The 27,721-nt window shown below is 35.7% G+C and overlaps 1 protein-coding gene across 1 annotated transcript; it reads right to left on the minus strand.

The window, feature by feature from the left end:
* LOC149087979 (ras-related protein Rap-1-like) lies at window positions 1–25,318 on the minus strand. Its single transcript, XM_089252668.1, has 4 exons — window positions 25,009–25,318; window positions 22,889–23,304; window positions 5,989–6,162; window positions 1–910 (listed from the first exon to the last, which is right to left on the minus strand). The coding sequence occupies exons 2-4, from the start codon at window positions 23,073–23,075 to the stop codon at window positions 552–554; spliced, it is 720 nt and encodes a 239-aa protein (XP_089108794.1). The 5' UTR covers window positions 23,076–23,304; window positions 25,009–25,318; the 3' UTR covers window positions 1–551.
* Between the last annotated feature and the right edge of the window lie 2,403 nt (window positions 25,319–27,721).

A 27,721-nucleotide genomic window follows, 5' to 3' on the forward strand; every position in this document is an offset into this window, starting at 1 on the left:
TTATTTTGTGGGTAAATGATAATTGTATGTAATTATAATTTCATTCTGGAACATTTTGGCAGGTAGGAATATGAGGTGTTTACGTTAAGCTCGCAAATATATTTTGATGGTTTTCCCTCTTCACACTGCGACCCATACGCCCGTGCGGCGCTTATACCGAGAAATAAGGTACTCAAAATATAGACATTTGATCACTTTCACTTATAACACGTATTTAAGCTATGGTTTATCACATACAACGATTCATACATTCAATAAATTCCATGCAAAACATACCAATGGCAGTTGAAGTCCATAAACTAGTAATTGTGATCAACTCCTCGCTTATAATAACTTAATAATAACCGAAATCAACTCAGCCAAAGTACTTGAGAAGAAAAACCAACGGAATCGTATGAGTTAATGCATAAGCTCCGAAACCGTTCGTCATCAATTCGATGGATTCAGTGACTCCATCAGCTACGGATTAATTCGTTTCTGGTCTTGTTTGGGATTAAAATCGCTTAGGTTGATGCACGCTGCTGCTGCTGCTGCTGCTCCCTCGTGCGTACTCAGAGAAGTACGCAACGCGGATCACCCTGGCGTTCGAGCTCGTTCGTCGATTCGGCCTTCTGTAGGCTGGATTTCCTCCTGACGCTGAGCCCGTGGATGTTGCCCAACGAACTCAGCCTCCGGCTCAGCCTCCTCGAATGCTTGAGTGACGGATCCGGAGGTGGACGTTCCAAGATTTTTGCCAGTTCTATGAATTCGAAAAATATCTCCTCGACGTTATGGTTCAGTTTGGCACTTGTTTCTATGTACCTGCAGTTGGCGACGTTGATCATGGCTTCTCTTATCATGTCCGAACTGACCTGCCTGTTGTTCATTACGTCTGACTTGTTGCCAACTAATACAATTGGTATTTTCGGACCTGGTAGGTGAAAGAAATTATCAGTTATTATCATGTGCATCATACACAGCATGGAGTTAATCTCTGCTAATTAGTTTCAGTAGTGCATTGAAGCCATGGTTGGTATAAAAAAAGAAAGGGATGATGACAATCTAAAAGTCATCTCTATACAATGGAGCCTATCTTAACGGACATTCTCCGTTTACAAACACTTTTCTGATCCCCGGTCCCGTGGAATAGGGCTTTAACGTACGTATTTCACTTCCCGTTAGCGGACACTCACGATAGCGGGCAGTTAAATCAGGCAAACGATAATTTTATTCCAAACTCTAATTTATTAATTTTTGGTCATAAAAAAACCGAGAATCTATATAGTATATCTGTAAATATGTAAATCTACTGTCGACCAAATTTTGCATATATACCAAATGGGACCCGACTTGTACGATAGGCTACTTTAAAAGTTCGTCAGAGCAGGGCAAATGCCCGAAAGGGGCAAAAAAATTTCTGGCAGCAATGGTTTCTGTGCCTCAACAATCACTTTCGGAACGTTTACTTTGGTTATCGTGGTTCCCTAGCAATGCGTTTCCGACGTGTAAGCCTATATGCCTTTACAACAGTTTGTCACTTCTTTAACGCTGCCAGTACATGCATAATAGTTCATGCCTTTATAATGGTTTGCCACTTTTTCAATCCTCCCAGTAATAAGGCTTTTTGAAAGGCCGAGTAAAAATGGAAAAATTCAGAGTTGACCTACATCCAGCAGCGATTGAAAATGGTTGTTGATGATGATAATTATTAATTATTATTTATTTTCACCTTGCGAACCAGTTCAAGACCAACGATAAATTTCACTTGAATGACCAATCATAGCAATTAGTTGGTTAAATGTCGAAAAATGTCTGCATAAAAGCATAGCTATCGGAATGATAACTCAGAAAATTTACACCGGTATGCATCATAAATACGAAAAAAATATCTATGGTATCATACCGTTTTGTTACTAGAAGTCTTAGATTATTCCGTGACATAAAATAACACATACAAAGTTAATAAATAATTAACATTTATTCAATTAACTTGAGAGCGAAATTGTACGTAGCCGACGCTTACAACAACAAGACTCCGGAATATTATAAAGGTACATGGGAATATCGGACGGAAACGTGAGCGCGAAAGACGACTCGACAGCCAGAGAGGGCGCGCGCTTCACAATAGCAATCTCGGGGAATATTGCGTCGCCCCACCGTATTCTATTCGTTTTGATGCTGCACACCGGTTTAAGACTCACAACCAATTTCACTTGAAGAATTATAACAAATGGTTTTGTTTTTATTTGATAGGTGGCAGCAGGGGGTGGGGAAGGGTTCCAACCCATCGATGTTAAAACTTTCGCACGGGTGTAAAATTCTCCTTTTTAAAGTAAAAACAAAATTGTTTGCTTCATAAAAATTGCAAATTCTCAATTAACTCGATATTTCGATAAATCTTATTCAGGGGGAAGAACATCGATTGCTTACCGTTCGTAGTCCTCAGAAATAAATAGTTTTCACCTTCAATTCTCGTTGTTCTTTTGTTCCCCTCGTAATACACGCATATCCATTGAACTTTCAAGACATTAATCTCTCGATATCCTCGTGTCGCAAAAGAATTATAAGAAAGAATTTCACTTTATTTTTCCTTCTTCCCCTTTTGGAGCAAAAGCTCAACGACAGGCGTTTTTAATTAAATTCTTAAAAAAGAAAAGAAAAGGGGGGAAAGCAACGAGAGATCTCTTTGATGGCGGCTCTCGTCGCGAGACCACAAAGACTAATTGAAGCGTTCATAAGAATTGTTCCGAGAATTCCGCTGATGGATCGCTTCTAGAAACATGCAGCGGCTATTTATAGCCATATTAGTAATTCGTATATTATTTTATTTATTGTTTTCCTTGATCGGTATTTGAGAGAGAAAGATGGGAATTATTAATTTAAACGAAAAATATTAATTAATCCTCTCTTTACCGCGGTAACTATTAATTATATTGGAATCGTTCGGATTCTCGAAGCACTTATGTTGTGATTCATGACGCCATTGTGTTCCACTTTTTTTTTTATGTTCGAGTAATGCTCTTATATATAGGAGAAATATATTTTAGTGTACGTATTCCATCTTAATCTAAAAAATTTGACAAACAAAATTATTGCAAATGCCGGTGGAATGCAATACGTCCTGTTACCTATGCACCCAGTACATCTTCTTATTCTTTAGGTATTAGAATATGATACATCTTTTGAATTAGAATATATATATTGAAAGAGAGACACAGTATGAATTTTTTTTCCACTTTGCAAAAAACAATTGCCAAACAAAACAATCGCCAAAAATTTCTGAACCTAAAATTATGATTTTGAACGTTAAGATATCGGTTAGGCTCATTGCACAAATTCCTCAATGTTGCGTTGATTGAGCATTGCTATTTTTGTACTGCAGACAGATAACGTGAAAGAGTACTTTGAAAAAAAAAAATTTGTAAATTGTCCGTATCTAGGGCGCGATTTGAATTCAATGGGCCTTAGGCAAAGGGAAAATTGGTGGAGGGGGGTTGCCCCTGCAAATGGGGTCAAAAATATGTGGTTGCTCAAAAAATAGACTCTATTGGCCGTTTTGCGGCCCCCAAATTCATGAGGCTCACGGCAAATGTGCCACTTGCCCATGTGGAAATCGTTCCCTGTACGTATCATAATACAATGCAAAATCGTTTTGGCGCCCTCCAGAATTTTTGAGACGAGTCGCTACTGCCTTTCCTCGAAAAACGAGTGAATATTCCTGAATAGCTAGCGAACAGAATTTCCTGACAACCGAATTGTGACCCACACAGAGGCTCTAAACAGGATCACTACGGCCTTGATAAACAGTATCATTTAGGCTAGGTACCTTTTATATCTGAAATACCTCGAAAATATGAAAAATTGACAAAAATGGGTAAAAATTTTTCAACGAGGGTTTTTTTTTGGTATTAGATAAATTTTATACAAGCATTATCATTCATAACTTCACTTGAATACTTCAACCATGCAAATAAACATAAACGCATATTTGGAACAAAATTTAAAAAATATATATATTATTGGTTAAAAAATTGAAATAATCATTCAACTGATTTGTATCAGTCATTTTCAAAAGCGAAGAGCATTAATTACAGAATTTATCAACAGAAAAATTTCATTTTCTAAAGACGTTTGCCAAATTGCTATATGCCAAAGTGCATCTAAAAACATCTTCAAAGCGATACCTTAAATAAGCAAATGCTTTGTATGCTTGAATGGAGATAGGTTTCGACATGGAAATTGGTATTGCTCTAATCCATAGGTTACCAAACTTTTTTGTTCCCTCGCTGCTTCCTCAGAAATTTTTTCCCCTCATCGCCCCCTAACTTGAACCAACCCATAGGATTCTTTGTTGTACCAGAAGCTTCTAACGCCCCTCTGGACCATTTCATCGCCCCCTAGTAGGTGATATTGCCCACTTTGGAAAACTCCTCTCTAGCCAATCCACATTTCATATGTTTTAATTTCTCTGTATGAGGACATCTCTTCTGACACATCATATATCTTTTCTTTGAATTTAAATTTTCTTATAGGAAGTCTTTCCATTAATGGCTTTCCCGATCGAACAATTTAATTCTAACTTGACAAGGCAAAAACTTCATATTCTTTCATCTTATACAGATATATAACATTTCCTGGGGAAGCTTTCAAGAGTAACAAAGTCTTTATTTCAACATTTTACCAATTTTGATTTCAATTCCTTTACGAATATTTCATTTTTGAAGAGAAGCTTTTCTAAGAAGCAAGCCTCCTGTGCGTTTCTCGAAGTAGCTGACATTCCCCAGAATTCTGGGTTCTGGGAAGGAACGAAGAACACCTCCTACGCATTGCAGTTGTATACAAGCCTCTTACTTATATCTAGGGATACGAAAGCCCCTTATATACGGAGCTTTCATGCATTCCAAGGAGTCTTCTATGTATCTATTCTAGGGAAGTATAGACACCATGGAGCCGATATACAAAAAAAAAGTTTAGAAGACTACTGGAGACAAAAAACAGCAACTTTTTTTTAATGCAACAGCACAATAGTTTGTACAACAGTACAAAATTGCTATTAATATTGCTTTAAAACACGCGTATTATCACGAAAATAAAGTTATAAACACAATTATTGAGAACAGTATAGTCATAGAACAATCTGGCATTGAATTTTGATTGAGAAAAAACGTCGCCACCGATAAACTGGAAGATCAAAATAATCCTTGGTGGCACAGTGCACATTACTTTGTACTTTAAGCATCTAGTGCAGTGTTTCCCAAAGTGGGCGATGGAATGGGCCGGGGGGGGGGCCGATAGAAGTTACGGATTTAACATAGGATCTTATGGGTACCGTTGAGTTGGGGGGGGGCGATGAGGGAAAAAAATTCTGAAGAAGGGAGCGATGGAACGAAAAGTTGGGGAAACTATGATCTAGTGTGATGTAGAGAAAGATTCCTCTCTACTCGTTAATAGATAAAACTGGCTGTATGAACAGATATTGATGTTTATATAGAAAAGGAAAAAATTCATCTTTGAAATGTTTATGTTCATTTGTGAGTTATTGGTGTAATGTTTCCGTAGTCCATCGCACGGGGCCAATCAACATATACTATGTATATATAAACGCTTGAAGAAGAGAATACTTTAGCTGCTTTCACAGCTTACGGGTAGAACATACGTACGAGAAACCAAGATTTGTGGTGTCTCTGTGAAGGCAGAGATGAATCAAACATGAATGATGCTGATGTTTAGAACCCTTTTCTAAACATCAATATCCCTTCATACAGCAAATTTTCCGTATACAGTAAAACCTCTGTTTTGCGGACGCCAGTGGGACAAAAAAATTCGTCCGTAAAAGAAGGGAGGCCGTTAATCAAGCGTTAGAAAAGCAAAGTTTTATTGTACACGGGGGAAATTATTATTTGGCTTTAAAAAAGGTTTGACTGCATCTGAGGGGGTGTTCGTTTTACTGTATAATAAACAAATTATAATAATGACAATAAGAATCGTGAGTAAACGTGTATTTGTTACCTCTCAGTTCGGTAACGAGTTCCCGAAGCTCAACAGCTTCGTGGAAAGATTGCAGATCGTCCACAGAAAATACCAGAACGAAGCCTTTACCAGAACGGATGCTAAGTTCTCGCATTGCCGGGAAATTATGAGCTCCTGCGGTGTCTAATATGTCTATTGTATGCTGGACGCCATCTTCAAAGAAAACAACAACAACAACATTATAAATTATCTAAAGATTTTCCAAAGAAGAGAAATAAGATTATTTTTGTTGGCAATGTCACAAAAACTACAAAACAAAAGAAATCATCTCCAGCAATAATGTTTCAATCATCGAAAAATATTCTGCGTTGTTAAGTGGAACAAGATCCATTCTCAAAAATGATTGTTTTTAACAATGTTTAAGATTTGAAGGGGAAAATATCCCTATTTATGTGCAATATAAAATCACTAGGGCTGAAATTTGTGCGACCTAAAACCGATAGAATATGCTCCACAAAAAAATGCATTTACGTCCCAAAAAAACTAAAAATATGCCATGAAAACCAAAAACATATTCTTTCATCCGCTTTACGATAAGGTCGTAATATTGCGTCCAAACGCCAGTAAAATAAAGTCAAAAAATTTCCCTGTTTTCTTTCCCCTCTCCTTATCACCGCGAAGCTTTGCTGCAACCCTATGAAGGAAAAAATTGTTCTTTTTACTTCCGTAATGCATCCTTCCACTATATACATGTAAAAGCGAAATAGAGAAGGTAGGTGAGGGTGGAAAGAGAAATCTACTTTGTATCAACTCTATTGTCTGTAAATATTACAGATACAGAGAGAGAGTGTAGTGTATCTCGTGTGTGTATACTTACCTATTATACTGTTTTCCTTTCTTTTTTTACTTTTCTATTTTTTTTTTCCCTTCCTTCTCCTTTTTTCTATCATGCGGTTAGGTTAGGACAAGGTTGCCATATTTATCGCTGATTCGCCGAACGGAAATCATCCAAACTTCTTGCAAATTGATTGCACGCGAAGCGGTTATAATTAGGCTCGCTATATTTCCTCGGGAAAAATTACGGGAAATTACAAAACACATCGCCAATCATTGTTAAAAAATGATGTCAAACGCGTACACAAATAAAATTGCCAAATTGTTGCTAATGTCACCAAAAAGTCATCAATCATTGCCAAAAACGATGCCAAACGTAAGTAAAATTTGCCAATGATTGCTAATATTGCCGAATAATCGCTAATTTGGGTGAAAATGAAGCTACGGAAAAGGAAGAGCTTATGGAAGGGGAAATCTCTCTTCATTGTACTGCCGAAAGAAAGAAAAATAATGCTTCAAAATACACCTTAAATTCTGAAAATCATGAAAAAAAACGCCTTAAAATAACTGAAAATCGTGAAAAAAAATGCTCTATCAAGTAAAAATAGCGAAATATATATGCAACATGCCTAAAAAATATGCAATCATAGTAATCCCAGACCCTAAAAATCATTACACAGCAGACAATGCCCAATCTTTGACTCTATTGCCGTCCAGTGCCACCTGTTGGACATTATCGGAGTTATTTATGTACGCGATGTGCCAAAGGTCACTAAAAATTTCGAAAATTCAGAAAAACTGACGTGCGAATATTCGGTTTGCTTCAAAATTCATGTCATCGTCCCGAATTATATTTATCAGCAAGAAATAATTCGTTTGAAATTTCGCCGACAGGCGGCGCTAGCTACCCCTAAGAAGCATTTTGAAGGCCGTTCATTACAATTATTTACTACAATTATTTTTTTTACTTAGTTTTTTAAAATACGTTTTATATTTTACGACGGAATTAAGTATCGACTCTTAAAGTTTTTTTAGATACTTTTATTTACCGGCTCCGACGCCACTGCCCTCCTCCAAGTACCTCCCCTACTTCAGTACCCATCGGCATTTGCTGTTGGTTCGCAAACAATGGTACAGTCGAATCCCATTTTAACGAATACCGTTGTACCGAAAATCTCGTTTTAACGAACACTTTTCTAATCCCTCCTAGTAAGTTCCATACAACGTCATCCGAAAAAAATTGGATATCAGAAATAGCGCCACCAATTGGTTAAATTTTGAACTATTATCTTTTTTTCTGAAATAAGATCAAATTGATTACATAAGAGATACTAACCCCCGGCCCGGCAAACATAGTTCGCCATACGGGGTTCCCCGAAGGGAGCATTTATTTTCTCCACAAAAAAAAAAAAAAAAAAAAAAAAAAAAAAAAAAAAAAATCAACTTTACATCTTGCCCCAGGGAGCAACCATTAACAACTCGCGAGCAGCAATTTAGTGTCCCTGGGGTTTATAATAATTGCTTCACTTAAGTATTATATTTTACATTGTAATTATCACACTGTAGATACACATTCACATATCACACATGAGTCCGACAATCATTTGATCTTTCAACATAAAAAAAGAGAAAAAGAAAGAAAGAAAAAAAAAAAAAAACCTATACACACATCAGGTCAGCTGAAATACACGAAGCAAATCAGTCCGTCAATCAGCTAATTTTGCACGAGATCGAAGAACACTGTACTACAAGTTATATTTCAGTCGATTTTATGCATTGTAACCATGTATTAGATATTAACATATATTTTATGTGCACTGCTACACACATGCTATCACGAACAAAAGTTTACATATTTTCGTAAAAAATCAGTATATAACATAAATTTTAAAAAAAATTGTAGTACGTATTATTAAAATTTACAGTATAACTCGGCAACAAAAAAGATCAAAGTGAGAACTTTACATTGAAAAAATGGTATACGCTAATCCAGTCTAAATCAGAAAATCCTTTTCGTATTCATCAAATGCACTTATATACAATGTTGTATTAACACCTTACAATTATTCAACTTTTCAATAATATCTATATATTTAAAACAAATATATCATATATATTATGTATTCATTTAAACCTTGTCATAAAATAGGACATTATTGGTGATGTATATAATATTCCACGCTTTTTTGCATGATGGATTTTAAGAAATTAGCTATTTTCTTATTTTTCACCAATGTTAAGATTTTTATGTTGTGATCGCTAAAATTGCATTCTTTTCTGTCTTTGTCCCATGCTTCACATCTATATACTATATGTTGAGCGTCGCTAGCCTCCTTCTTGCAGAAGATACATAATGAGTCTCGTCTGTGGAACCTTGCCTGATAGACTCCCAGTGCCCCATGTTGAGTCAACAATTGGTTGATGTAGAAGTCTCCATAGATGTTGGTTGTTTTAACCTTCGGCATTATTGAGTGTGTAAATCTCCCTTTTGTAGTTGAGTTCCACAGCCTCTGCCATTCATCCTGTATATTTTTTTTTATGGCATTTTTAAGTTGTATTTTAGTGATTTTAGTTTTAATGTCAATTTGGTCCTTTTTTGTTGCCTCTTTAGCTTTATTATCCACATAGTCATTTCTTTTATTATTATTATGCGCTTTGATCCAATGAAATTTGATATTATTTATCGTTGCCAGATTTTGTATTGTACGATGAATTTCGTTATAATTGTTAGGGTTTGCTAGCGCTTGTAGTGCCGATTTCGAATCACTAAAAATGTGCACATTTTGAAGGTGATTTTCATGAGTATATTGCACCGCCTGTGTTATCGCTGTAATTTCGGCTCTAAATACAGTGCTATGATCACTAAGCCTTGTTAGTTGCTCCTTTTCAATCTGTGTGTTTTTATAATGCACATAAGCACAGCCAACCCTGTTTTCAATCCTGGATCCATCTGTGTAAATTGAATTTTCCATACTATCCTTTTGATCTTCATTCCAGTCGATCTTCTTTTTCTCCCACGGTGGTATTAGAGCCGGCTTATCTTCTTCTATGTGCTCTCTTTTAACAATATTTTGATTAATGCATATTTGTTCTCCAAGTTGAAGCAATTTGTAACGTTTCAGCAGATTTTGAAGCGTAATCTGTATGGGTGGTATCCCAAAATTGATTACATAAGTTTCAAATTTGCAGTCCATTATACTTTCATTATACTATACACATATATATGTATATGCATATTTATATTTATTTATACATATAAATGTTGTTATATGAATAAACTTATTGATTTTAATAATTAATGTCAAAAATAATTATTAATTCTGAATCGCATTCTATACCTAGTAAACTTAAACTTTGTCTCATTCTTTTCGCATACAAAGTTTCTCCAATTTCCTGATTTGGAGGGGGGAAAACACAATGAAAATAATTTTTATGTTCAATATAAATAACACAATTACTTCTTTTTTAGGGAAATAGGGATTTTTTCCCCCAGGTTTAAAACAAAAATGGTGGTTTTTTTGGAATTCTTTTAAAGCAGAAAACGTTGTTAAAAGGAAGGGGGAAAATATCTGGAAAGTTTAACAAGAAGGTAATGTACCAAAGAATTTCGGTCTGAATGTAGTTGGGCTTTTAAAGGAGGAATTACCAGTAAATGATGCTCCATTATATATTTTTTCCCCCTTCCCATCATGATGAAAGAAACCAATTCCTCAGAAAAACCGGGAAAGAAAAGGTAGAGAAGAAATTTCCTATCATAAGAAATACCTTTATTTTCTCCCTATTGCTCTTTCAGAGGCTCGATTTGGGAAGAAAAGGGAAATTTACTGATTTTTTTTGAGGGGAAATATTCTTTAAATGATTACGACTGTGCATTTGATTTTTCTTCTTTATTCCCCCTTGCGCATTTATTTATGAGCCACCCGTTATTTACTCGATTGATTGTGTATGGCTTAGCAATCACCGGTGCAACAGGTTTCAATCAAGGTCTTGGTTGTGACTGTCTAACTTGGACTTATAGAAAATACAGAGGGAACACTTGCACAGTCCGCGGTCCAGATATGAGGTACTTTTCCCGCTCACGGGCTAGAAAATTGTACATATTGAGCGAACGTGTGACCCTTATTTTACGGGCCCTGTTGGCAAAACTTAGGGGGGGGGGGCGAAGGCAATTTTAGGTGGGAACAAAGAACACCGTTATAAAATTATCGAATTTTGAAGTTGTGGGGGCGGCTGAATTATGTTTGCCATGGGCTACAAAAATCCTAGTTGCGACCTTGCCTTTAACAATTGCTTTGGCAGTAGCAACTTCACTTGCATTTGACAATTTTTTGGCAACAATTTAATTGACAACTTTACACTTTGACAATTCTTTGATTGTTATTGCTAACTTTACTTCCATTTGACAGTTTGTTTTTTTTTGCGATAACTAGTGATATCACGTATGGATCCCAATTTCCGTATTTTTATGAGGGAAATATGGTCAGCCTAGGCATATACCGTGTTTTGTGTATTGGTTCTTTACTACCTCAATACTTTTCGCGGGCTGGAAGAATCCCCCGGTGTTGGTCCGCGTGCTGGAGGTAGTGTACCCCTGGCCTATTCGGTATTTCTCTCAACAATAGATGGGGAAGGAATTCAAAAATCCAATTGATTTACCAATATCTCATTGGTTCTCAAAATATGTATCACGGCTCCCAAAGGCGTCGCTAAACCTTGTCAAGGGTGTCGTGCCGAGTCGAAGATATCGATATTCACTTTCATAATGATTAGTAGGAATTGGACTTGCTCGTCACACCTGTTGCTGGATGGAGGATCATCGTTCATATGTGATTGTTTGAGGAGGGAAACTGGGGATAAATGATCACTTAGGCAGAAGAGTTGTGTCTATATTATCCTAAAAAAAAAGAGTAAAAGCTGGTACTGGAAAATGATGAAGATGGGCGAGACAGCCACTAGTAAGCCGGCTAGTACAAAGGTGCGCGGGTAAATGTTCACTCGGGAAAGAGAGCCGTGGGGGGGGGGATCAATGATCACTAGTGCAGCAGGTAAATGATGGAAGGCAAGGAAGCCGCGTGCTCATGACCACGAGAACAACGAAGTCGTTGGCAAGTAGTGATGAGAACAAAGCAGCCGTAGGCGGAATGCAGCGGAGGGTATGGGGGAGAAATTACCCTAGGTGAAAAAACCCACCAAAAACTGCTCCTTAAAACTGCACTTACTTGCAAACAGTAAGCTTAATAATGATTTATTGCATTGTCATACTGTATCTAAGCACATTAAATCTATGCTTTCAATGCCTTTTAGATTATAGGACACGGCTGGAGAAATTCTAGGTGCCAGGTCACCACGGCGTCTAAAAAATTGGTATTGGCGCCTAAAATTTCCCTTATGTAGTTATTGAATTGCAGATTATTGAGAGCAACCCAAAATGTTTGGAATTTATAGCCTAAAATTGGAAGAGGGGGTCACTAAGCCCCGAAAAAGTTGAAAAAATCATCATTTTGGTCCCTTTTCTCCGGGTAAAAAAATTTTGTGTTTGGAGCCTTAAAAAAATTTTCAGGTGCCTAGATTTTTTTTGCGATTTGTCCAGCACTGTTACGAAAAAACTATGAAAAAACCCACCAAAAACTACACCTTAAAACTGCACCTAACCACAAACAGTAGGCTTTCTTGGTGTTATTCGCATTGTCATACTCTATCTAAAGACAAGTATATCAATACATCTACGTATTCAATGCTATTCAGATTATAGGGGTTAGAGGAAAAACCCCTGGAAACTTCACCGTGTTATAAACCCATTTATCATAAGATGCAAAACGATTTTTGCACCGCCCCGCCCCCAGAATTTTCTGCAATGAGCCACCAGTGATATAATAATTACATACGAAATTACATATAATACTAGGTCTATTATACTGCATTTATATAGGCTACAGCATATGCATGCCCTAGTATCATTATCCCGGAAAAATACCCTGAAAAAGCCCAGTGGGTTGGGTTTTTTTTCTTAAAACCCTGGTTTTTTTCCCAACCTTGTTCGTAGGTCGCTCTTTTGTTCACTCATGCTTGAAAACTTTCTGGACCACTCGTTTCGAAATTCTCGTTCATAGGTGATGGAAATCGGTGACAAATAGGGGACGGAATTATCGTTTCACCGCTTGTGAGCTGTACAAATTCTGTTTTCCTTCCATTCTCCTAATTTTTTTTAGACCGATCATTCCTTAAATTTTCCACCTCAACCGAATTTGCCACCCTGGGCTAAAGCCCACTAACCACCCCCCTTTCTTCCCGTGAATACGCCTTTGCTGACACCAAGTAAAGTTTTTTGCATTCTCTGTTCCCCCCCGGAGTATATTTAATTTCATTATCATCACCAGTTCCCGGACCTAGCTGGATGAATGTGAGGGGGGTCTGTCTCCATTACCAACGCATTTATAAACACTCTTCTAGAAAAAACCTCAGCCATTCCTCGAATAGAATCAATAAATTCCGCTTTAAGGGAAGGTAAGTCCTTTTAGAAACGCATAAAACTTTTAAACAACTTTTCTGAAGATTTATTTATTTTTGGTATTCCTTCAGGCAAAGATCTTTCTTGCTGGATCCGTGGCTCCAAAAGTAACCTCTTCCCCCCCCCCCCCCAGCTACGCCTTTCTTTCCTGCGAGGGGTTTTTCTTACCTGCGCCAGAAAGATAACGATTATTTATGTGGACGCAATAGGTCTTGGCATTCCGGCTTAAATCTTCTTTATAAGAAATCGGAATGATGTTTTTAAGACGTTATCGTACCTTTTCAAAGCGGTTTCTTTTCCCTACAACTGATATTGGTCTAATACAGAGTGATTATAATTAAAGTTCCCGTACTCTGAGTAGTTTTTCTCGAAAATTGCTTATCCGAGTGCAGTTTAGAATATCTTAGTGAGACCATGGGAGAGAGAGAGATTTGTGAAATAAAAAAAATAGTTCAATTTTCGACCACCAGGTGAAAAGTGGCGATTTTTTTAATATTGAATTTTCCTTTTTCCCATTGACCATATAGCGTATATATCAAGTTTCGAAGGAATACGTCTACCAGAACGGGCGCTATATAGGTCTGAGTAGCTTCAGTTTACTGACACTGCTCAGACCAATACAGTCAAACCTTGTTAATGAGTCACTCTTGGGAGATCAAAAATATGACTTGATAAGCGGAGTGACTCGTTAAACGGAGTGAGCCATAGTTGCGCCAATTCCTGGTTGAGGATAATTGGTACTTCCAAAAGTGATCCGGTAAGCGGAGTGACGTGTTAACCGGGTGACGCACTAACGAGGTTTGACTGTATAACACCCATCACAATGTACCGACACAACTCCGACCAATGTAGCGCCCGTTCTGGAGGACGTATTCCATTGAAACTTGGTATATACGCTATATGGTCAATGGGAAAAAAGAAAATTCAATATTAAAAAGAAATCGCACCTTTTTCACCTGGTGGTCGAAAATTGAACTATTTTTTATTTCATAATTCTCTCTCCCATGGTCTCATTAAGCCTTACAGAGGCAATCCCGAAATATCTCGTCAAACTTGATCTGCTTTATTTCAGTCATCCCGAAATATCTCGGGTTCTTAACACGCTTTTATTTCTAATGGAACAGTTATAATGCGGATCATGGAAAATTTCAAAAACAGCTTAAAAGTTTAAGATATTCTATAAACTTGGCTGTATATTCGGATGAGCAGTTTTTTGAGGAAAGCTACTCAGAGTACGGGAATTTTAATTATAATCACCCTGTATATCGTAGGGCGGACAACTTCTTCCTGTTCTTCTTCCAACATAATGGTTAGCTTCAGCGTCGTGGGCCGCACACCTGCGTATAAGCCGCACCGTTCAACATGACCAGGAAAACCAATTTAGTCGTGAAACTTTTACCTAGGTCATGCTATTCTTCCACTTCTTCATAAATGCATATTCTTTGCTTATGTCAGTGATTTTCAACTTTTCAAACATTGCGAGGCAAATTAAACTTTACACGAAGCCCGCGGGACACCAATTCATACCATGGTATTCCCGGTTATTAGACAGGGTTATCCAAATTTATTGAACACTTTTATTTGCTCTGAATTTATTTATTTCACTAAATTTGAATTTTTACTCATTTTCAAATAATTTATTTAATTAACTAATTAATTAATTCTTTTGAATCAATTGTTTGTTTTATTTAAATCTGAAATTTGTACCGATAATTTTTTTCATTAATTTTAAATTATTATTAATTATTAAATCATTTCTTTTCAAAAATTCTCAATTTTTTCACGAATTAGGGGTATTACTTCGAACAATGCGGAAATCACTCTTGAAAGTGTTCTGAAATTATTCTCGATAATTCAAAAGTTATTTCTTTTCAATAATTCTGCAATTATTTTTTTCAATAATTATAAAAAAAAAAATTTTCATCAATCACGAAATAATTTTTTCTAATAATTCTAAAATAATTTCTTTCATTTGTGTTTTCTAGCATTTCTGTTAAATTATGTAATTATCTATGCCTTTTGGATACCGAATTCGGCCCCTTAATTAAGAAATCATAGGCCTCAAAAACTGTTTTGGCTCAGGGTCCCCCGAATTTGTTACGACGGCCCTTTTAATGTATGTTTCTCTAAATACAGTAGTGCAGATTTCAGTGGCCCAGAGATCTAACGATGTTTTTTTTGTACAAAATGCTCCAGGGGGGGGGGCACATTTGGCCCGCGAGCCATGGGTTGACGACCCCCCCCCCCCCCCCCCCCGGCTTATATGGCTGTGTTCCTAGCCAGTGCCGTCTCAACACATGATCCATTCGGGGAGGTGGGTGGTCCGGACGTCGCATCGCTCTTCAACCATGGCCCAAACTTTCTGGGTGACCAGCTTGCATCCCCTATGGGGGACAGAGCGGGGGTCATGGTTGGTTTCGGGTTCATCCTGGCACGACCCAGGGGAAGGGGGGGGGGACACACAAGGAAAATGGGGGGGGGGGGGGCTCTTGATATTGAAATCCGAATACGATTTTCGATAGAACGTATGAAAACTGTTTGTTGGGGTATTTTAAGGCTGGTGAGGGCATTAGGAAAAATCACATTTTCCTAGGGCATATGATGCTCTTAAAATAACCCTGTTCCAGGCTAGATGCGATGCATCAGAAAAATTAGTTTCTTCTGAAAATTATTCCATCGAAAACATTCATAGTTTGAATTTGCAGACAAAACATTTGTTTTCTAAATTTTTTCCTTTTTTTTCCCTCCCTCCCCCCGATCTCTAGCATCCCTGTATCTTCTTACAGTTGTACACCATGCTTCCGCACGGGTTGTTACACGGACTCGATTCATTCACGAAACTGCTTAATGAAAAGAGGTTGTATTGTCGTTATAAAAGGCATGCCAAAAGCCTGTCGAGTGAATCGCTTTGATCATCCGCTCCGAGAGTGTCTGGAATGGGTAAATCAGTGATTTCACCAAGATAAGATAGACCAAGCAGACTACCTGTAGATGTGAAAGAATGCGCGCACTATCATCTAGTGCTCCTATATGTCTATGAAATTGCACCGAACCAGATTTGCGACACATGTTCTTATCCCGTCAACCACTTCTTTAACCATAGTATCAGTGGTTCAGATCAAAGAAATACCAGTCTTGTGCTACGTAGAGTTCAACCAAGCTGCCATTTCTAAATTTAGAAATGAATGCTTCGGCACAAACAATCACGAGTGTGGAATTCCCTTGGTTAACGCCACAACAATCCCACTATCAAATGCTCAATCCCACTGCTCAATCTCCGCTTATGGGAGTGCCAGCATGTGAGTGGTCAGGTCAATGATGTACTGAAGAGTGACTCACAAGACTAGCGTTTCCCAACCGTTTTTCACGTCGCGGACTCCTGTAGTGTGAGTTCAATGCACCGCGGACCCCTTGTAGATCAATTTTCGACGCTGCCTATCACCCATAAAATCTAAAATGCACTGCTTTTTTCATAACTTACGTATCATAAAGAACTGATGTAAAAAGGAAATTGTACTTATTACAATTCCATAGCACTAAATGTGCAATTCACGCAATTGTAGTAAATGAAAATGATCCCGCGGTGGCCATCTTGAAAAGTATTCACGGAACTACGGGGCTCCGCGGACTACAGGTTGAAAAAAAAAAACTAACCTACAATGTGAATTTAAGCACGGGAGTGACCTGGAGATCGGCGAATCGCGTAAGTGACTAAAAGATTGACCTGGAGAGTGCATAAACATGGGAGCGACTTTTTGAGAGGGACGAAAAAGAGTGACTTGTAACACAGGCATAAACACGGCGCGGTGGAATATAGATAAAGAAAATTAGACTAGACTGGGTGAAGGGCAGCGAAACCATAAATCCGCCTCTGTTTATTACCATCAACACAAACGCTAAATGAAACGTAAAATATTCATAAATGGGTTTCTGTCTAGACAGCACTTACAGTAAAACTGTTAAAGAACGTAGTTTCAGGGATCAAAACATTAAATATGGATCATCCATTATTTTCTCGCTGAGTGTTAGCGAGATAGTTCTGGCAATACAACAAATGCTCTCATAAAGAGCTTTCCGTATGAATGGAGAATGATTTTAAATCTATTTCCGCGTATATCGTGAAAAGAAAAGTAATTTTTTATCTCGATAAATATTAAAATTTCTTTAGAATTTCATTTCGGCTGGAAAAAAAAAAAATTTGTATTGTTTGTATTTTCATATTTCTTTTCGCAATTTGGGAATTCCTTTCTACATTTTTGTCGCATTTTAATAACGGGTGAACGGAGAAACAAATGGAAATATTTCATTATGACACCTTTTTGCGTTGCTTCTCTCAGACACGTGTACTTGTGCATACTTTTTTCTTGGATTTCTATGCAAATAATAGGCATATATGTCAAAACCAGACTGTTTCTATTACATATTCGCAAAAAAAACCAAAAAAAACAACTAAATTTCCTTAAATATTTTGATGAAAAATGTTTAGGTATAGCCTTTTGTGTGTGATTTTTTTAAAGAATTTTATGAGTATATTATGAGTGTATGAAAAATTTAATAAATACGCACAGGAGTTGCACTGATGGGGGAAACAAACAGCTTATATGAAGGGAAATGGTTTTTCATTTACAGAGAAAAGAGAGATGGTTTTTTAAAGATAGAAGATATCAGCCGAAAGATATCAAAGAAACAGTTATTTTCTGCATATTATGCTGAGGTGAACTCGGAAAGAAATGTCATACTGTCTCAGCCGGGACTCGGACCTAGGACCTCTTGCATACCGGGCAAGCATGCTACCATCTTCACCTCTGGAGACACGACCTCCAGACCAACCATGGCCCCCGCTCTGTCCCCCTAGGGGATATAAGCTGGTTCGTCTAAGGAGACGTGGGCCATGGTGGAAAATCCGACATAGAAGACCGGCAAACTACCCGCAGCAGGCCAACCAACAGCAGGACACTTTCTACAATTCCCCCCCACCCCTTCGCACCCACAATTCCCCCATTCACCGTACAAAAAAATGACATTAAATAAAAAGATATGGGGGGGGGGGACATGGGCAGGTGCAAGTACGCACATCGCCTGCAGGCCACGAATGGGGGCCCACGAAAAACAGTTATACAAGTTATTATGAGTATATATACAAGCATATAAACATATAGACAGCGTGTCAGAGGGGAATCTGGGAACATTAATGTCCACGTTGGATAATAATACATACAAAAAATACAAATACAATTCCGTCTATAACACATCTGTAGTGACGCGCACAACTTAAATACCATATACATTTGTAAATATAAATGGAGACATGACCCGGCCTCCCTTATTTCAAGCACTGTGGCGTGAGGCGCTGAAGTAGAGACAGTAGTATCCTCTCTTAACTTCAGGAAATACTGCCCCCAGGTGGGGCGGTTCAGAGAGAGATAGATGGCTTTTTCTCAGCCCAAGATATCAAAGAAATAATTATTTTCTGGATATTATGCTGAGGTGAACGAGTGTGCTGAGGTAGGTTAAGAGATGCTACTAATGCCTCTCTACTACAGCGCAGCGCCTCACGCCACAGTGCGTGAAATAAGGAAGGCAGGGTCGTGTGTCCATTGGTGTAGATGGTAGCATGCTTGCCCGGTATGCAAGAGGGCCTGAGTCCGAGTCCAGGCGGACACAGGATGACTTTTCTTTCCGAGTTCACCTCAGCATAATGTCCAGAAAATACGAGTAAGGGACCGTTCAAGTATTACGTCATCATTGATGGGGGGGGGGGGTTCCGATTTGCTGACTTTTGATGACAAGGGGGGGGGGGTTTGGATAATGCTTACGTCATCAACCACCCTTTATGAAAATATGAGTTAGGATTCAGAGGGCGGCACAGTTTCAGATCACTTATGGGACCCGAAGCATATCTACAGATCGCTTAAGTAACCTGCGGCGTTATCTCAGATCACCTAATTAAGAGGCCCTTGACGAGTTTTCAAACCTTAGCGGTGGCCCGCACTTTCGTAAAGGTTGAGCACCCACCCCCCCACTTGTTCCAGATGGGTTGGTAATTCTCCAGTAGTTTCTGTGTTAAAAAAAGGAAAACTACATTCACAGATATTTTAATATAGTAACAGGAAAATCTCCACGAACGTGACATCTGATATTTTTGAAACATAGATGGCGGCACCGATTCCCTCACAACACCACGTACGCACTGAGACTGTTAAGTACACGCATTCACATTTCCGGCACCACAATCGGTAGTAAATTTCCCACGGCGATAGACCGGAGTTGCGCTCGGTTAGAAAGAAAGAAAAGAAAGGCATCCGATATATTAAAGAGAGGCATGGCTCAAGTACCACGTCAAACCTATAATAAATTCTTGAGATTGTAAATGCGTTTAGGGATAATGTTGATTTTTTTCCCCCTGTTTTGACTCCCTGGAGGGCGAAAATCATTTTTTTCCCGGAAAGGCGCTAAAGTAAGAAACGTAGAGATAAAATATTTCCACACACACACACACAGCGTTTTTCCTCTTTATCTCCATCTTTAAAGATAAACGACAGAAGTAAATAAATTTACCAATTCATTTTTTTTTTAAATTTCACTTTAAATTGAAAAAAAAAACCTGCTTTCGACATCTAAATGGATGTTGAAATCTTCCAAAACGAACATACAAATTTTATGGGGGGAAAAAACACTTTTCTTCCCCGAGAAATTCAATATTTGGAGAAGGTTTTGAAAAACCCTTTCCCCGACGTAATCTCTTTTTGAATTTAATGGTGGCTTTATCCATTTATAGATATCGAAGATACGGTGCATATGATATTTATATGCCAACCCAATGTGTGTGGTTGGGGTGTTTTGCTAAAAGTGTTTGAAGGGTGTAAGAATTCTAAGGATTATAAAAGAAATTTGAAGTCGTGGGTGCAAAAACAAGACAGCTCGACATTTTTTCTTCTGATTTTCACTTTTTTCAGTTATTCCTATAAAGCAGCATTTCTCAACCTTTCTGAAAGAACTAGTAAAATGTCTGAAATAATTCGACGGACCACTCGAGTCCCGTATTACGGGACATTTCTGTATTTTTTTTAGTAGTTGAGAATTTCTTTTTTTTATATATTTGTCCGGTTTTTTCGATGATGCTAATTGAGATTTGTGATGTTCACTGAAATCGTGAATAAACAGCGTTTTCATAACTTACTATGATAATTTTGGGTATTATAAATACGAATATTCATCTTACATTATTTGTCCGATTCACCGTATTTTTCCTCAATTTTTACTATAATTCGAGATTTCGCTGCCTTAATGTTTTTAAAGGCAATTGGCTGACGTCAAGTATTTTACCATTTTAAACGATCCCGGTTTCCTCTTTCTTTTCTAAATGAAATATGGCCATTGAGTCATTTGAATTTTTTTTGTGTCAAATTTTTGTTTACTGTGATTTGTAGAAGCCCGTTATTTCCCGACCTTTTGCCCCTTTTTTGTAGTTATTAGCAATTCATCGTCCTCGGGTTAGCAAATTTGTCGTAAATTGCATTTTTTGGGCAGTTAGTAGTGATATCCCGTAATTAGAATCACAATTTCTCATATTTTCCTTTATGAGGTACGATAAACTTAAGTATTAAGGTACAACTTTTATTTGTGAACCCATACGGATATTACTAATATCAATTACGACAATTGAATAATTTTTCATTCAGTTAGTATTGAATTATCAAGTCGGCTTGCGGTTGAAAAACGCTGCTATAAAGGAAAAAAAATCTTCAATCAATTGCTGCAAAAATCAACCATACAGTTCCAAGCAATGGCTATAGAGGTATAAAGGAAAATTATCTGTACTGGTGTCTCATACGGTGTAAGACACAAGACATCTTCTTGAGCTAGGTTGTGTTCTTACACAGAATAGGTTCAACGTGTGATCGCTTGGTGACAGCGCTTTCCGCGTTGCATCACCCAATGGTTTGCTTTCGGTGATAAGATGCTAATGGTGATGATTTCTGAATAACTTTTGTTTAAATGCGAGCCATACCACGCAATTCAAACGCAATTTCATTAGTCCGATTTTTAGTACAATATTTGTGTGCTCAGTTGGAACCATTTCCAAAACTGGAGGGAAGACAACTTTGCAAACATTTTTATAATATCATCTCCCCTTTCGAAATGTGATTTTCACCACTTCTGCTGATGAAAACAAGAACCAAAAATCACTTGAAAATGTGATAATATGCGGTTAATACCCTTCCAAAGGAATAACCTCAGTTTTGAAATATTACTGTGAAAAAGCAGCAACAAATTAGTCACTTTTTAGTTTACTAAAAATCGGCATGTACAATAAATTCAAATTCGTTGTGAGAATTGTTAGAAAAACTCTTTTGTATGCCTTTATTCTTCAATAAATTAATTTTGCAATTATCTTTTACTTTGAGAATTGTTATAACAATTAATTAGTGGACAATTACTGTAGTTAATTATAGAAACTAAATTTTTAACAAATAAACAACACATTATTTAAGGGGGGTTCGGAAAGGTAGATCGAATCACATTGGGTTGCGGGATGGAAAAAAAGTTTAGAATCACTGGTTTAGGGTGTGTGTGTGTGTATCTAATGGTACGCATGTGATACATGGTGATCAAGAGGTGCTATCTTCTATTTAAAAAGTGGATATGGAAATCGGCAAATGAATGAATGAATGTTGTATCATTAAAATAATTTTGTGGAACTGATTTTACTCGTATGAGGTTTTTACCCTTTCCGCGTCACAATTATTTCACTGATCCCCATCAAAAATGACATAGTAGAAAAGACTAAAAATAATTGGCAAAGGAGAAAGATGTTCCATTGAGAAAAATGAGACAAAATGTCTGGATTTGTTCTTGTTAAAAAAACGATACGACGCTTTTAAGTAAGCGAGATATCACGCCAATAACGGAATACAAAGCATCTGGTTAGGCGAGATACCATGTCAATGCCGAAATGTAAAACATACGGTTCAGTGTCGAAATGTAAAACATCTGGTTCAATGTAGAAATACAAAGCATCCGTTTAGGCGAGATGTCAATACCGAAATGTAAAACATCCGGTTCAATGCCAAAATGCAAAGTATCCGATTTAACAGCGAGATATCGCGTTAGTGCCAAAATACAAAACACCCGGTTTACTGAGATATGGGTGTCAATACCGAAATGTAAAACATCCGGTTCAATGCCTGAGTATGCCTGAATACAAAGCATCCAGTTTGGTAAGATATCGCGTTAATGCCCAAATCAGGTAGCATCAGGTTTGAGGGGATATCGCATCAATCCCAAAATACAAAGCGTTCGGTTCACGAGATATCGTGTCAATGCTGAAATGCAAAACATCCGGTTCTATGTCAAAATACAAAGCACCTGGTTTGGCGAGTTATCTTGTGAACGCCATTGAGAGGTAAAAGGGTGTAACCGAGCTTCAAAGATGGAAAAAAAACACAGACCAATGTCACACGGAAGGAGGGCTCGACACTTACACAGTATAGAATAATAATAATAAAAGAGCCATACGATATTATTTGTATTAATAAAATGCCAAATTTGGTGTACAAATCGGTATCTCGGAATAAGAAGCGATTGTTAACCTACCTGGTGTCTGTAAAGTATGTTGGTACAAATCTTCTACGGTGGGTTTGTACATAGGCTTGAATTCACCTTGGATGTATTGAGTCACGAGAGACGTCTTGCCGACTCCTCCGGCACCCATCAGCACCAATTTGGTCTCCTTTACGCCCAAGAGACTCCCCGAACGCATAGTCTTGACAGCTTGATTCATCGAGTGCGTAGAGTAGTTTTCATTTCCACGTATTCCAAAATGTATATTAATGTTACGCCTTGCTTATGTCATCGATAATTAGACGACTTGATGCATTTTTCTCTTCAATAGTGATCATAACAATGATTTTTGGACCACCAGCTGATCACTTTTTTCTCGGGATGAGTATCGATGACGATAAATGATCGTGATGTTTTGATCATTCCATTTCATCATTCATATCGTCATGCTGTGGAGGTATGCGAATTGGATATTATTAATTATCTTGTAATGCATATAATTTTCAGTTTAGAAATAAAAACTATAAAATATTCATGAAGATATCGAATTCGTTCTAAAACGTAATTTGCTCATCAATTCCAATTACTTCACTGTTTAGTGATAATATCTGGAATTTTCGACGAGGGATTCATTAAACTAATTGGTCTATGGTACGAGATGCTTTCTCTACTACCCTTTTTGACAAATGAAACCAAATTACTGAACGTTTTAAGATCGGTAACTTGATGAAATTTACCATAAAAATAGAAACCTTTCCGATTCATTAATTTATCTAGTTTTTAGTTTTATACATAGTTAATATTTGTTAACTTTATTAACAATTATCGCTATCATTCAATTTTGGTAATTACTGTATTTTCAAAATATTTCGATGCAGTTTTCTTCCTGAAAAGCTTTCAAATTTTAAATTTATTGAGATTTCGTGAATAAAAGCACCACTGAATATATAATAATTTCATAAATAGAGAATTTGCTCGATACGCGCTTAAAGGCATTACAGATGTATTACCTTAATAAATTAGATGAAGATGAGTCTAAAAGCCAATATTACTTCGAAAGATGTAAATTTCATTTTTTAATGTACTTTTACAAGTATTCCGTTAATAAGTATGGTAATTTTAGTTCATTGTTTAATACGTAAATATTGTATTATATTTATAATAATATGAATATTTTATAATGTTCTATTCATTTTTCTTATCTTTTTTTTTCTGTTCAAAGTTTTCTAAATTTACATCGAGTATTTCCAATATATTTTAATGTGTTCATAATATCATGTAAATATTTTCTTTTTTTGAATATATTTCAGTTATTGTAAGTTCATTATTAAAAATCAAAAATTTTTTCAGATTAAATATTTACCGTAAGTAGCCTGCGTATTTATCATTCTCATTTATTCATAAATCTTTAATTACTGTTGTTGTGGTGTATAATTCGTTATCATTAAGATATTCTGTTCTATTATTTCCGATCTGGCGAGAAAAAATTTAAATTTTCTTTCTTATTTTCTTCGTAACATATTATAGAAAAATAATTTTCATGAAATTTAATATATTGTATAAATAAATAAACAGAATTTCAAAAAAGTTTTTTTTCTAAAATATATTAAAAGAATTTATTATGATAATAGTTGAAAAACCAAAAGATTTTGATAATAAAATCTTCAATATTTTATTTTGGTGATAGTTTTCATTAACTTCATTTATTACAATCATAAATATATGAAAAATATATTGATACAAATAATAGTATAAAATCATATATTTTATACTTAGTATTATTACAGTATTTTTAATGCCAACGTTTTGAAAAAAAAATATCTCTGATAAAAGAGGCTGTAGATTAAATTAATTTAAATTAATTTTTGATTGGTAATAAAAATGATAAATTAAATAAATATCAGATATTACATGGAATGGGAATAATATTTTTTAAAAACTAACGGTTAAAACTTGGTAAAAACTTCGGACATGACGAAACAAATAGGCTAAAATAAAGACCTTCATATAGTTAATAAATTATATAGACTAAATTTATCTTTAAAATAACTGTAAAGTGTGACAAAAACTAATTATTAATCTATATCAAGTATTATGTATCAACGCCAAAATAAAATTGAATATGTACAAAAATAAATGAAATAAAAACTTACTGAAGTTCGTAAAAATCCCCGGAAAGTAAAGAATTCGAAGCCCCGATGTGACGTCACACACCGGGTAGGAAAATTTACAGGTGACAAAAATATTTAAGGTCACCAAAATTTGAATTTCCCTATAGAAAGTTCCACAGAAATTCCAGAGCAAAAAATAGATTAATTAAATATCGGGGGAAAAACCACAAAATCGATAAAATTCCGGAAGTTTTTTTTTTTTCCGTGTAAAAGTTCTGAGCAAACTTCGCGCTCGACAGGGAAGTGATACTGTATCAATTTACATCGCCGACATGATCCACAACATTATCTTTGCCCGGAGCGTTCTGTGTTTGAAATGACGAGGGATGCCTCAGAGCACAAAGTTGCATCTCCCGGGATAAGAGGGGTGAAAAAGATCTTGGCTGAAACGCGCATGCGCATTCCCAATGCAGTGATTTGCTGTCCCATATTTTTATATTATTATTTATTATTTTTCCTGTTTTTAAACAAAGATATGAATTGCGAGGAGGGAAATATACTAACATACTGAATTCCAAAATCACTTTAATGAAATTGAAGTAAAAAACAATATTCTGAGAATTAAAGTATCTGACTACCTTTCTTGTCACTTTTCTTCAAAATGGTACTGTAATAAACTTCCAGAATAACATTTTTCGATAGAAAATGTCCCGAAATGATGAAAGCAGTAACAAATTTTTGACTACCTATGTTATTTTCTGTGAAAATGTCATTTTTAAGTCAAATTTTAAGCGAAATTCGTTTATTCGAAACAGGACCGCAAAAACTTCTATGAATGGAATATTTTGTTATTTTTGCAGTAAATTCGGATAGTAATGGTGCAATTAAAATCTCAAGGATGGTATGGTAGTATGCTCATAATTTTCACTCGAATCTGTTGAATGTTTTTAAATTCCATCCTACATACATATCATCTAGAAAACACTATTTTACTAAACAAACATATGTGATAGACCTTAGATTTTAGTTCATAGACTCAAACATTCATAGCAGAATATCATATCAAAATTTCGTGATGATACAATTAAAAGCTTCTTGGAAATCGTGGTTCAAACTCAAGTAAAATATCATAAATAACATTCTTCGTTAAACGCGTTTAAAGTTTCTATTCACGAATTACTTGTATGTAAAAAGGTAACACTTAAGTGCATAGACGTACGCAGAATTTTCTCGAGGGTGGGTTACGTTTTTTCCTGCAAAATAAAACTATAATCTTGGCTAAAGGGGGGTTTAGAACCCCAAACCCCCCCTCTTTGCGTACGCCAATGCTTAAGTGGATGTAACTTTGATCCTGAGCGTCATATGAACAAAATAAGGCCTGTTTTGGAACCACAAAGAATAGGCTTTCATAAAAAATATGGCGATAGACCGGAGTTGTGCTCGGTTTGAATGAATGAATAAAAAATAAAAACTTTTATTTTCTAATGACGTTTTCAACGTAGTCGGATACCTTAACTATGGTTTTAATAACATATATTTGTTAATTTGAAGTTTAATAAATATATGTTGTCATTTCGTAGCTAAAAAATATATTAAAATATGTATGAATATTTTATTCATTTGAAATACATACATAATAATATGTTATAGTGAATATTAAAAAGAAGTTATTAACTTTAAAGGAATAATAATTTTTTTTAATGTATTTAATTTAATTTCGAATAAATGAAAAGTTTTTATTCGAAAATCATGTCTTTTTTTTTTAAATTTCCTAATTATAAATTAAAATTGCTCTCTTACGGAAAAAGAAATTTTGAATATAACTTATTTAGATGAATTAAAAAAAAGTGATTCAATTATAAATTTTTTATGGCTTCAAGAAAAAGTTGCAGGCTTTAAAAATGTTATTAAAAATGTTTTGCAAAAATTTACAGTATATATATATATATATATATGAATTTTAATTATATCAAAAAAATATAAGTATATATAATGCGTTGTTTATTTAAAAAAATTAATCAATTATATATTGAAAATTATTTGTTTTCATCTGTGAGATGGCTAATGAATAATAAATATTCTTGAAAGTTTACGTTACACACACACACATATATATATATTTATTTATTTAATTTTATTAACTATAAATTATATTATTATCAGTTGAGTGAAATTCCTTTACACGAAAATTAAAAAAAAATTATTCGAATGTATTGTCACACGTGTTGTGTTTAAGGGATGTTACATGATTAAACATTAATCAACTGGTGTTTAATATGTTTGAGTGAAGTAACCAACTACTGCGAAGTAATTATTTGGTTATGGCTCTAATTAGAAAATTTAACATTGTAATACATAGAAAATTTCGTATAAAATAATTAATTATAAATTGGTTTCATGTTTTCGAATTCTATGTCCGAAGTTCAAATTAATTTAATTAATTTAATTCATTTTAAATCTCTATTTACGGATTGAGTAAAAAAATAGAATAAAGAAAATTAACGTTATGAAATTTTACAAACCACTCGAAAAAAAAAATCACTTTAGGAATAAGTTCAATTCGATAATTGTTAAACATCTGTAAATATAATCAATTATTTTTCAATCCATTTCATGAAAATTTGGAGAAAAATATCATATCCATCGAGTGAAAATCCTAATTTCCGTAATGAAAATAAGTCTGAGACTACGATGGCATTTGTGTCTTAACAGTTCGACGATTTTGCGATTGGGAGCATCAAATTCAATCAATTTA

This window comes from Pholcus phalangioides, unplaced genomic scaffold, assembly GCF_987345545.1.
Source record: "Pholcus phalangioides strain wild (caught in Gottingen) unplaced genomic scaffold, Ppha-v1.0 ptg000003l_1, whole genome shotgun sequence".
Classification (NCBI taxonomy): Eukaryota; Metazoa; Arthropoda; class Arachnida; order Araneae; family Pholcidae; genus Pholcus; species Pholcus phalangioides.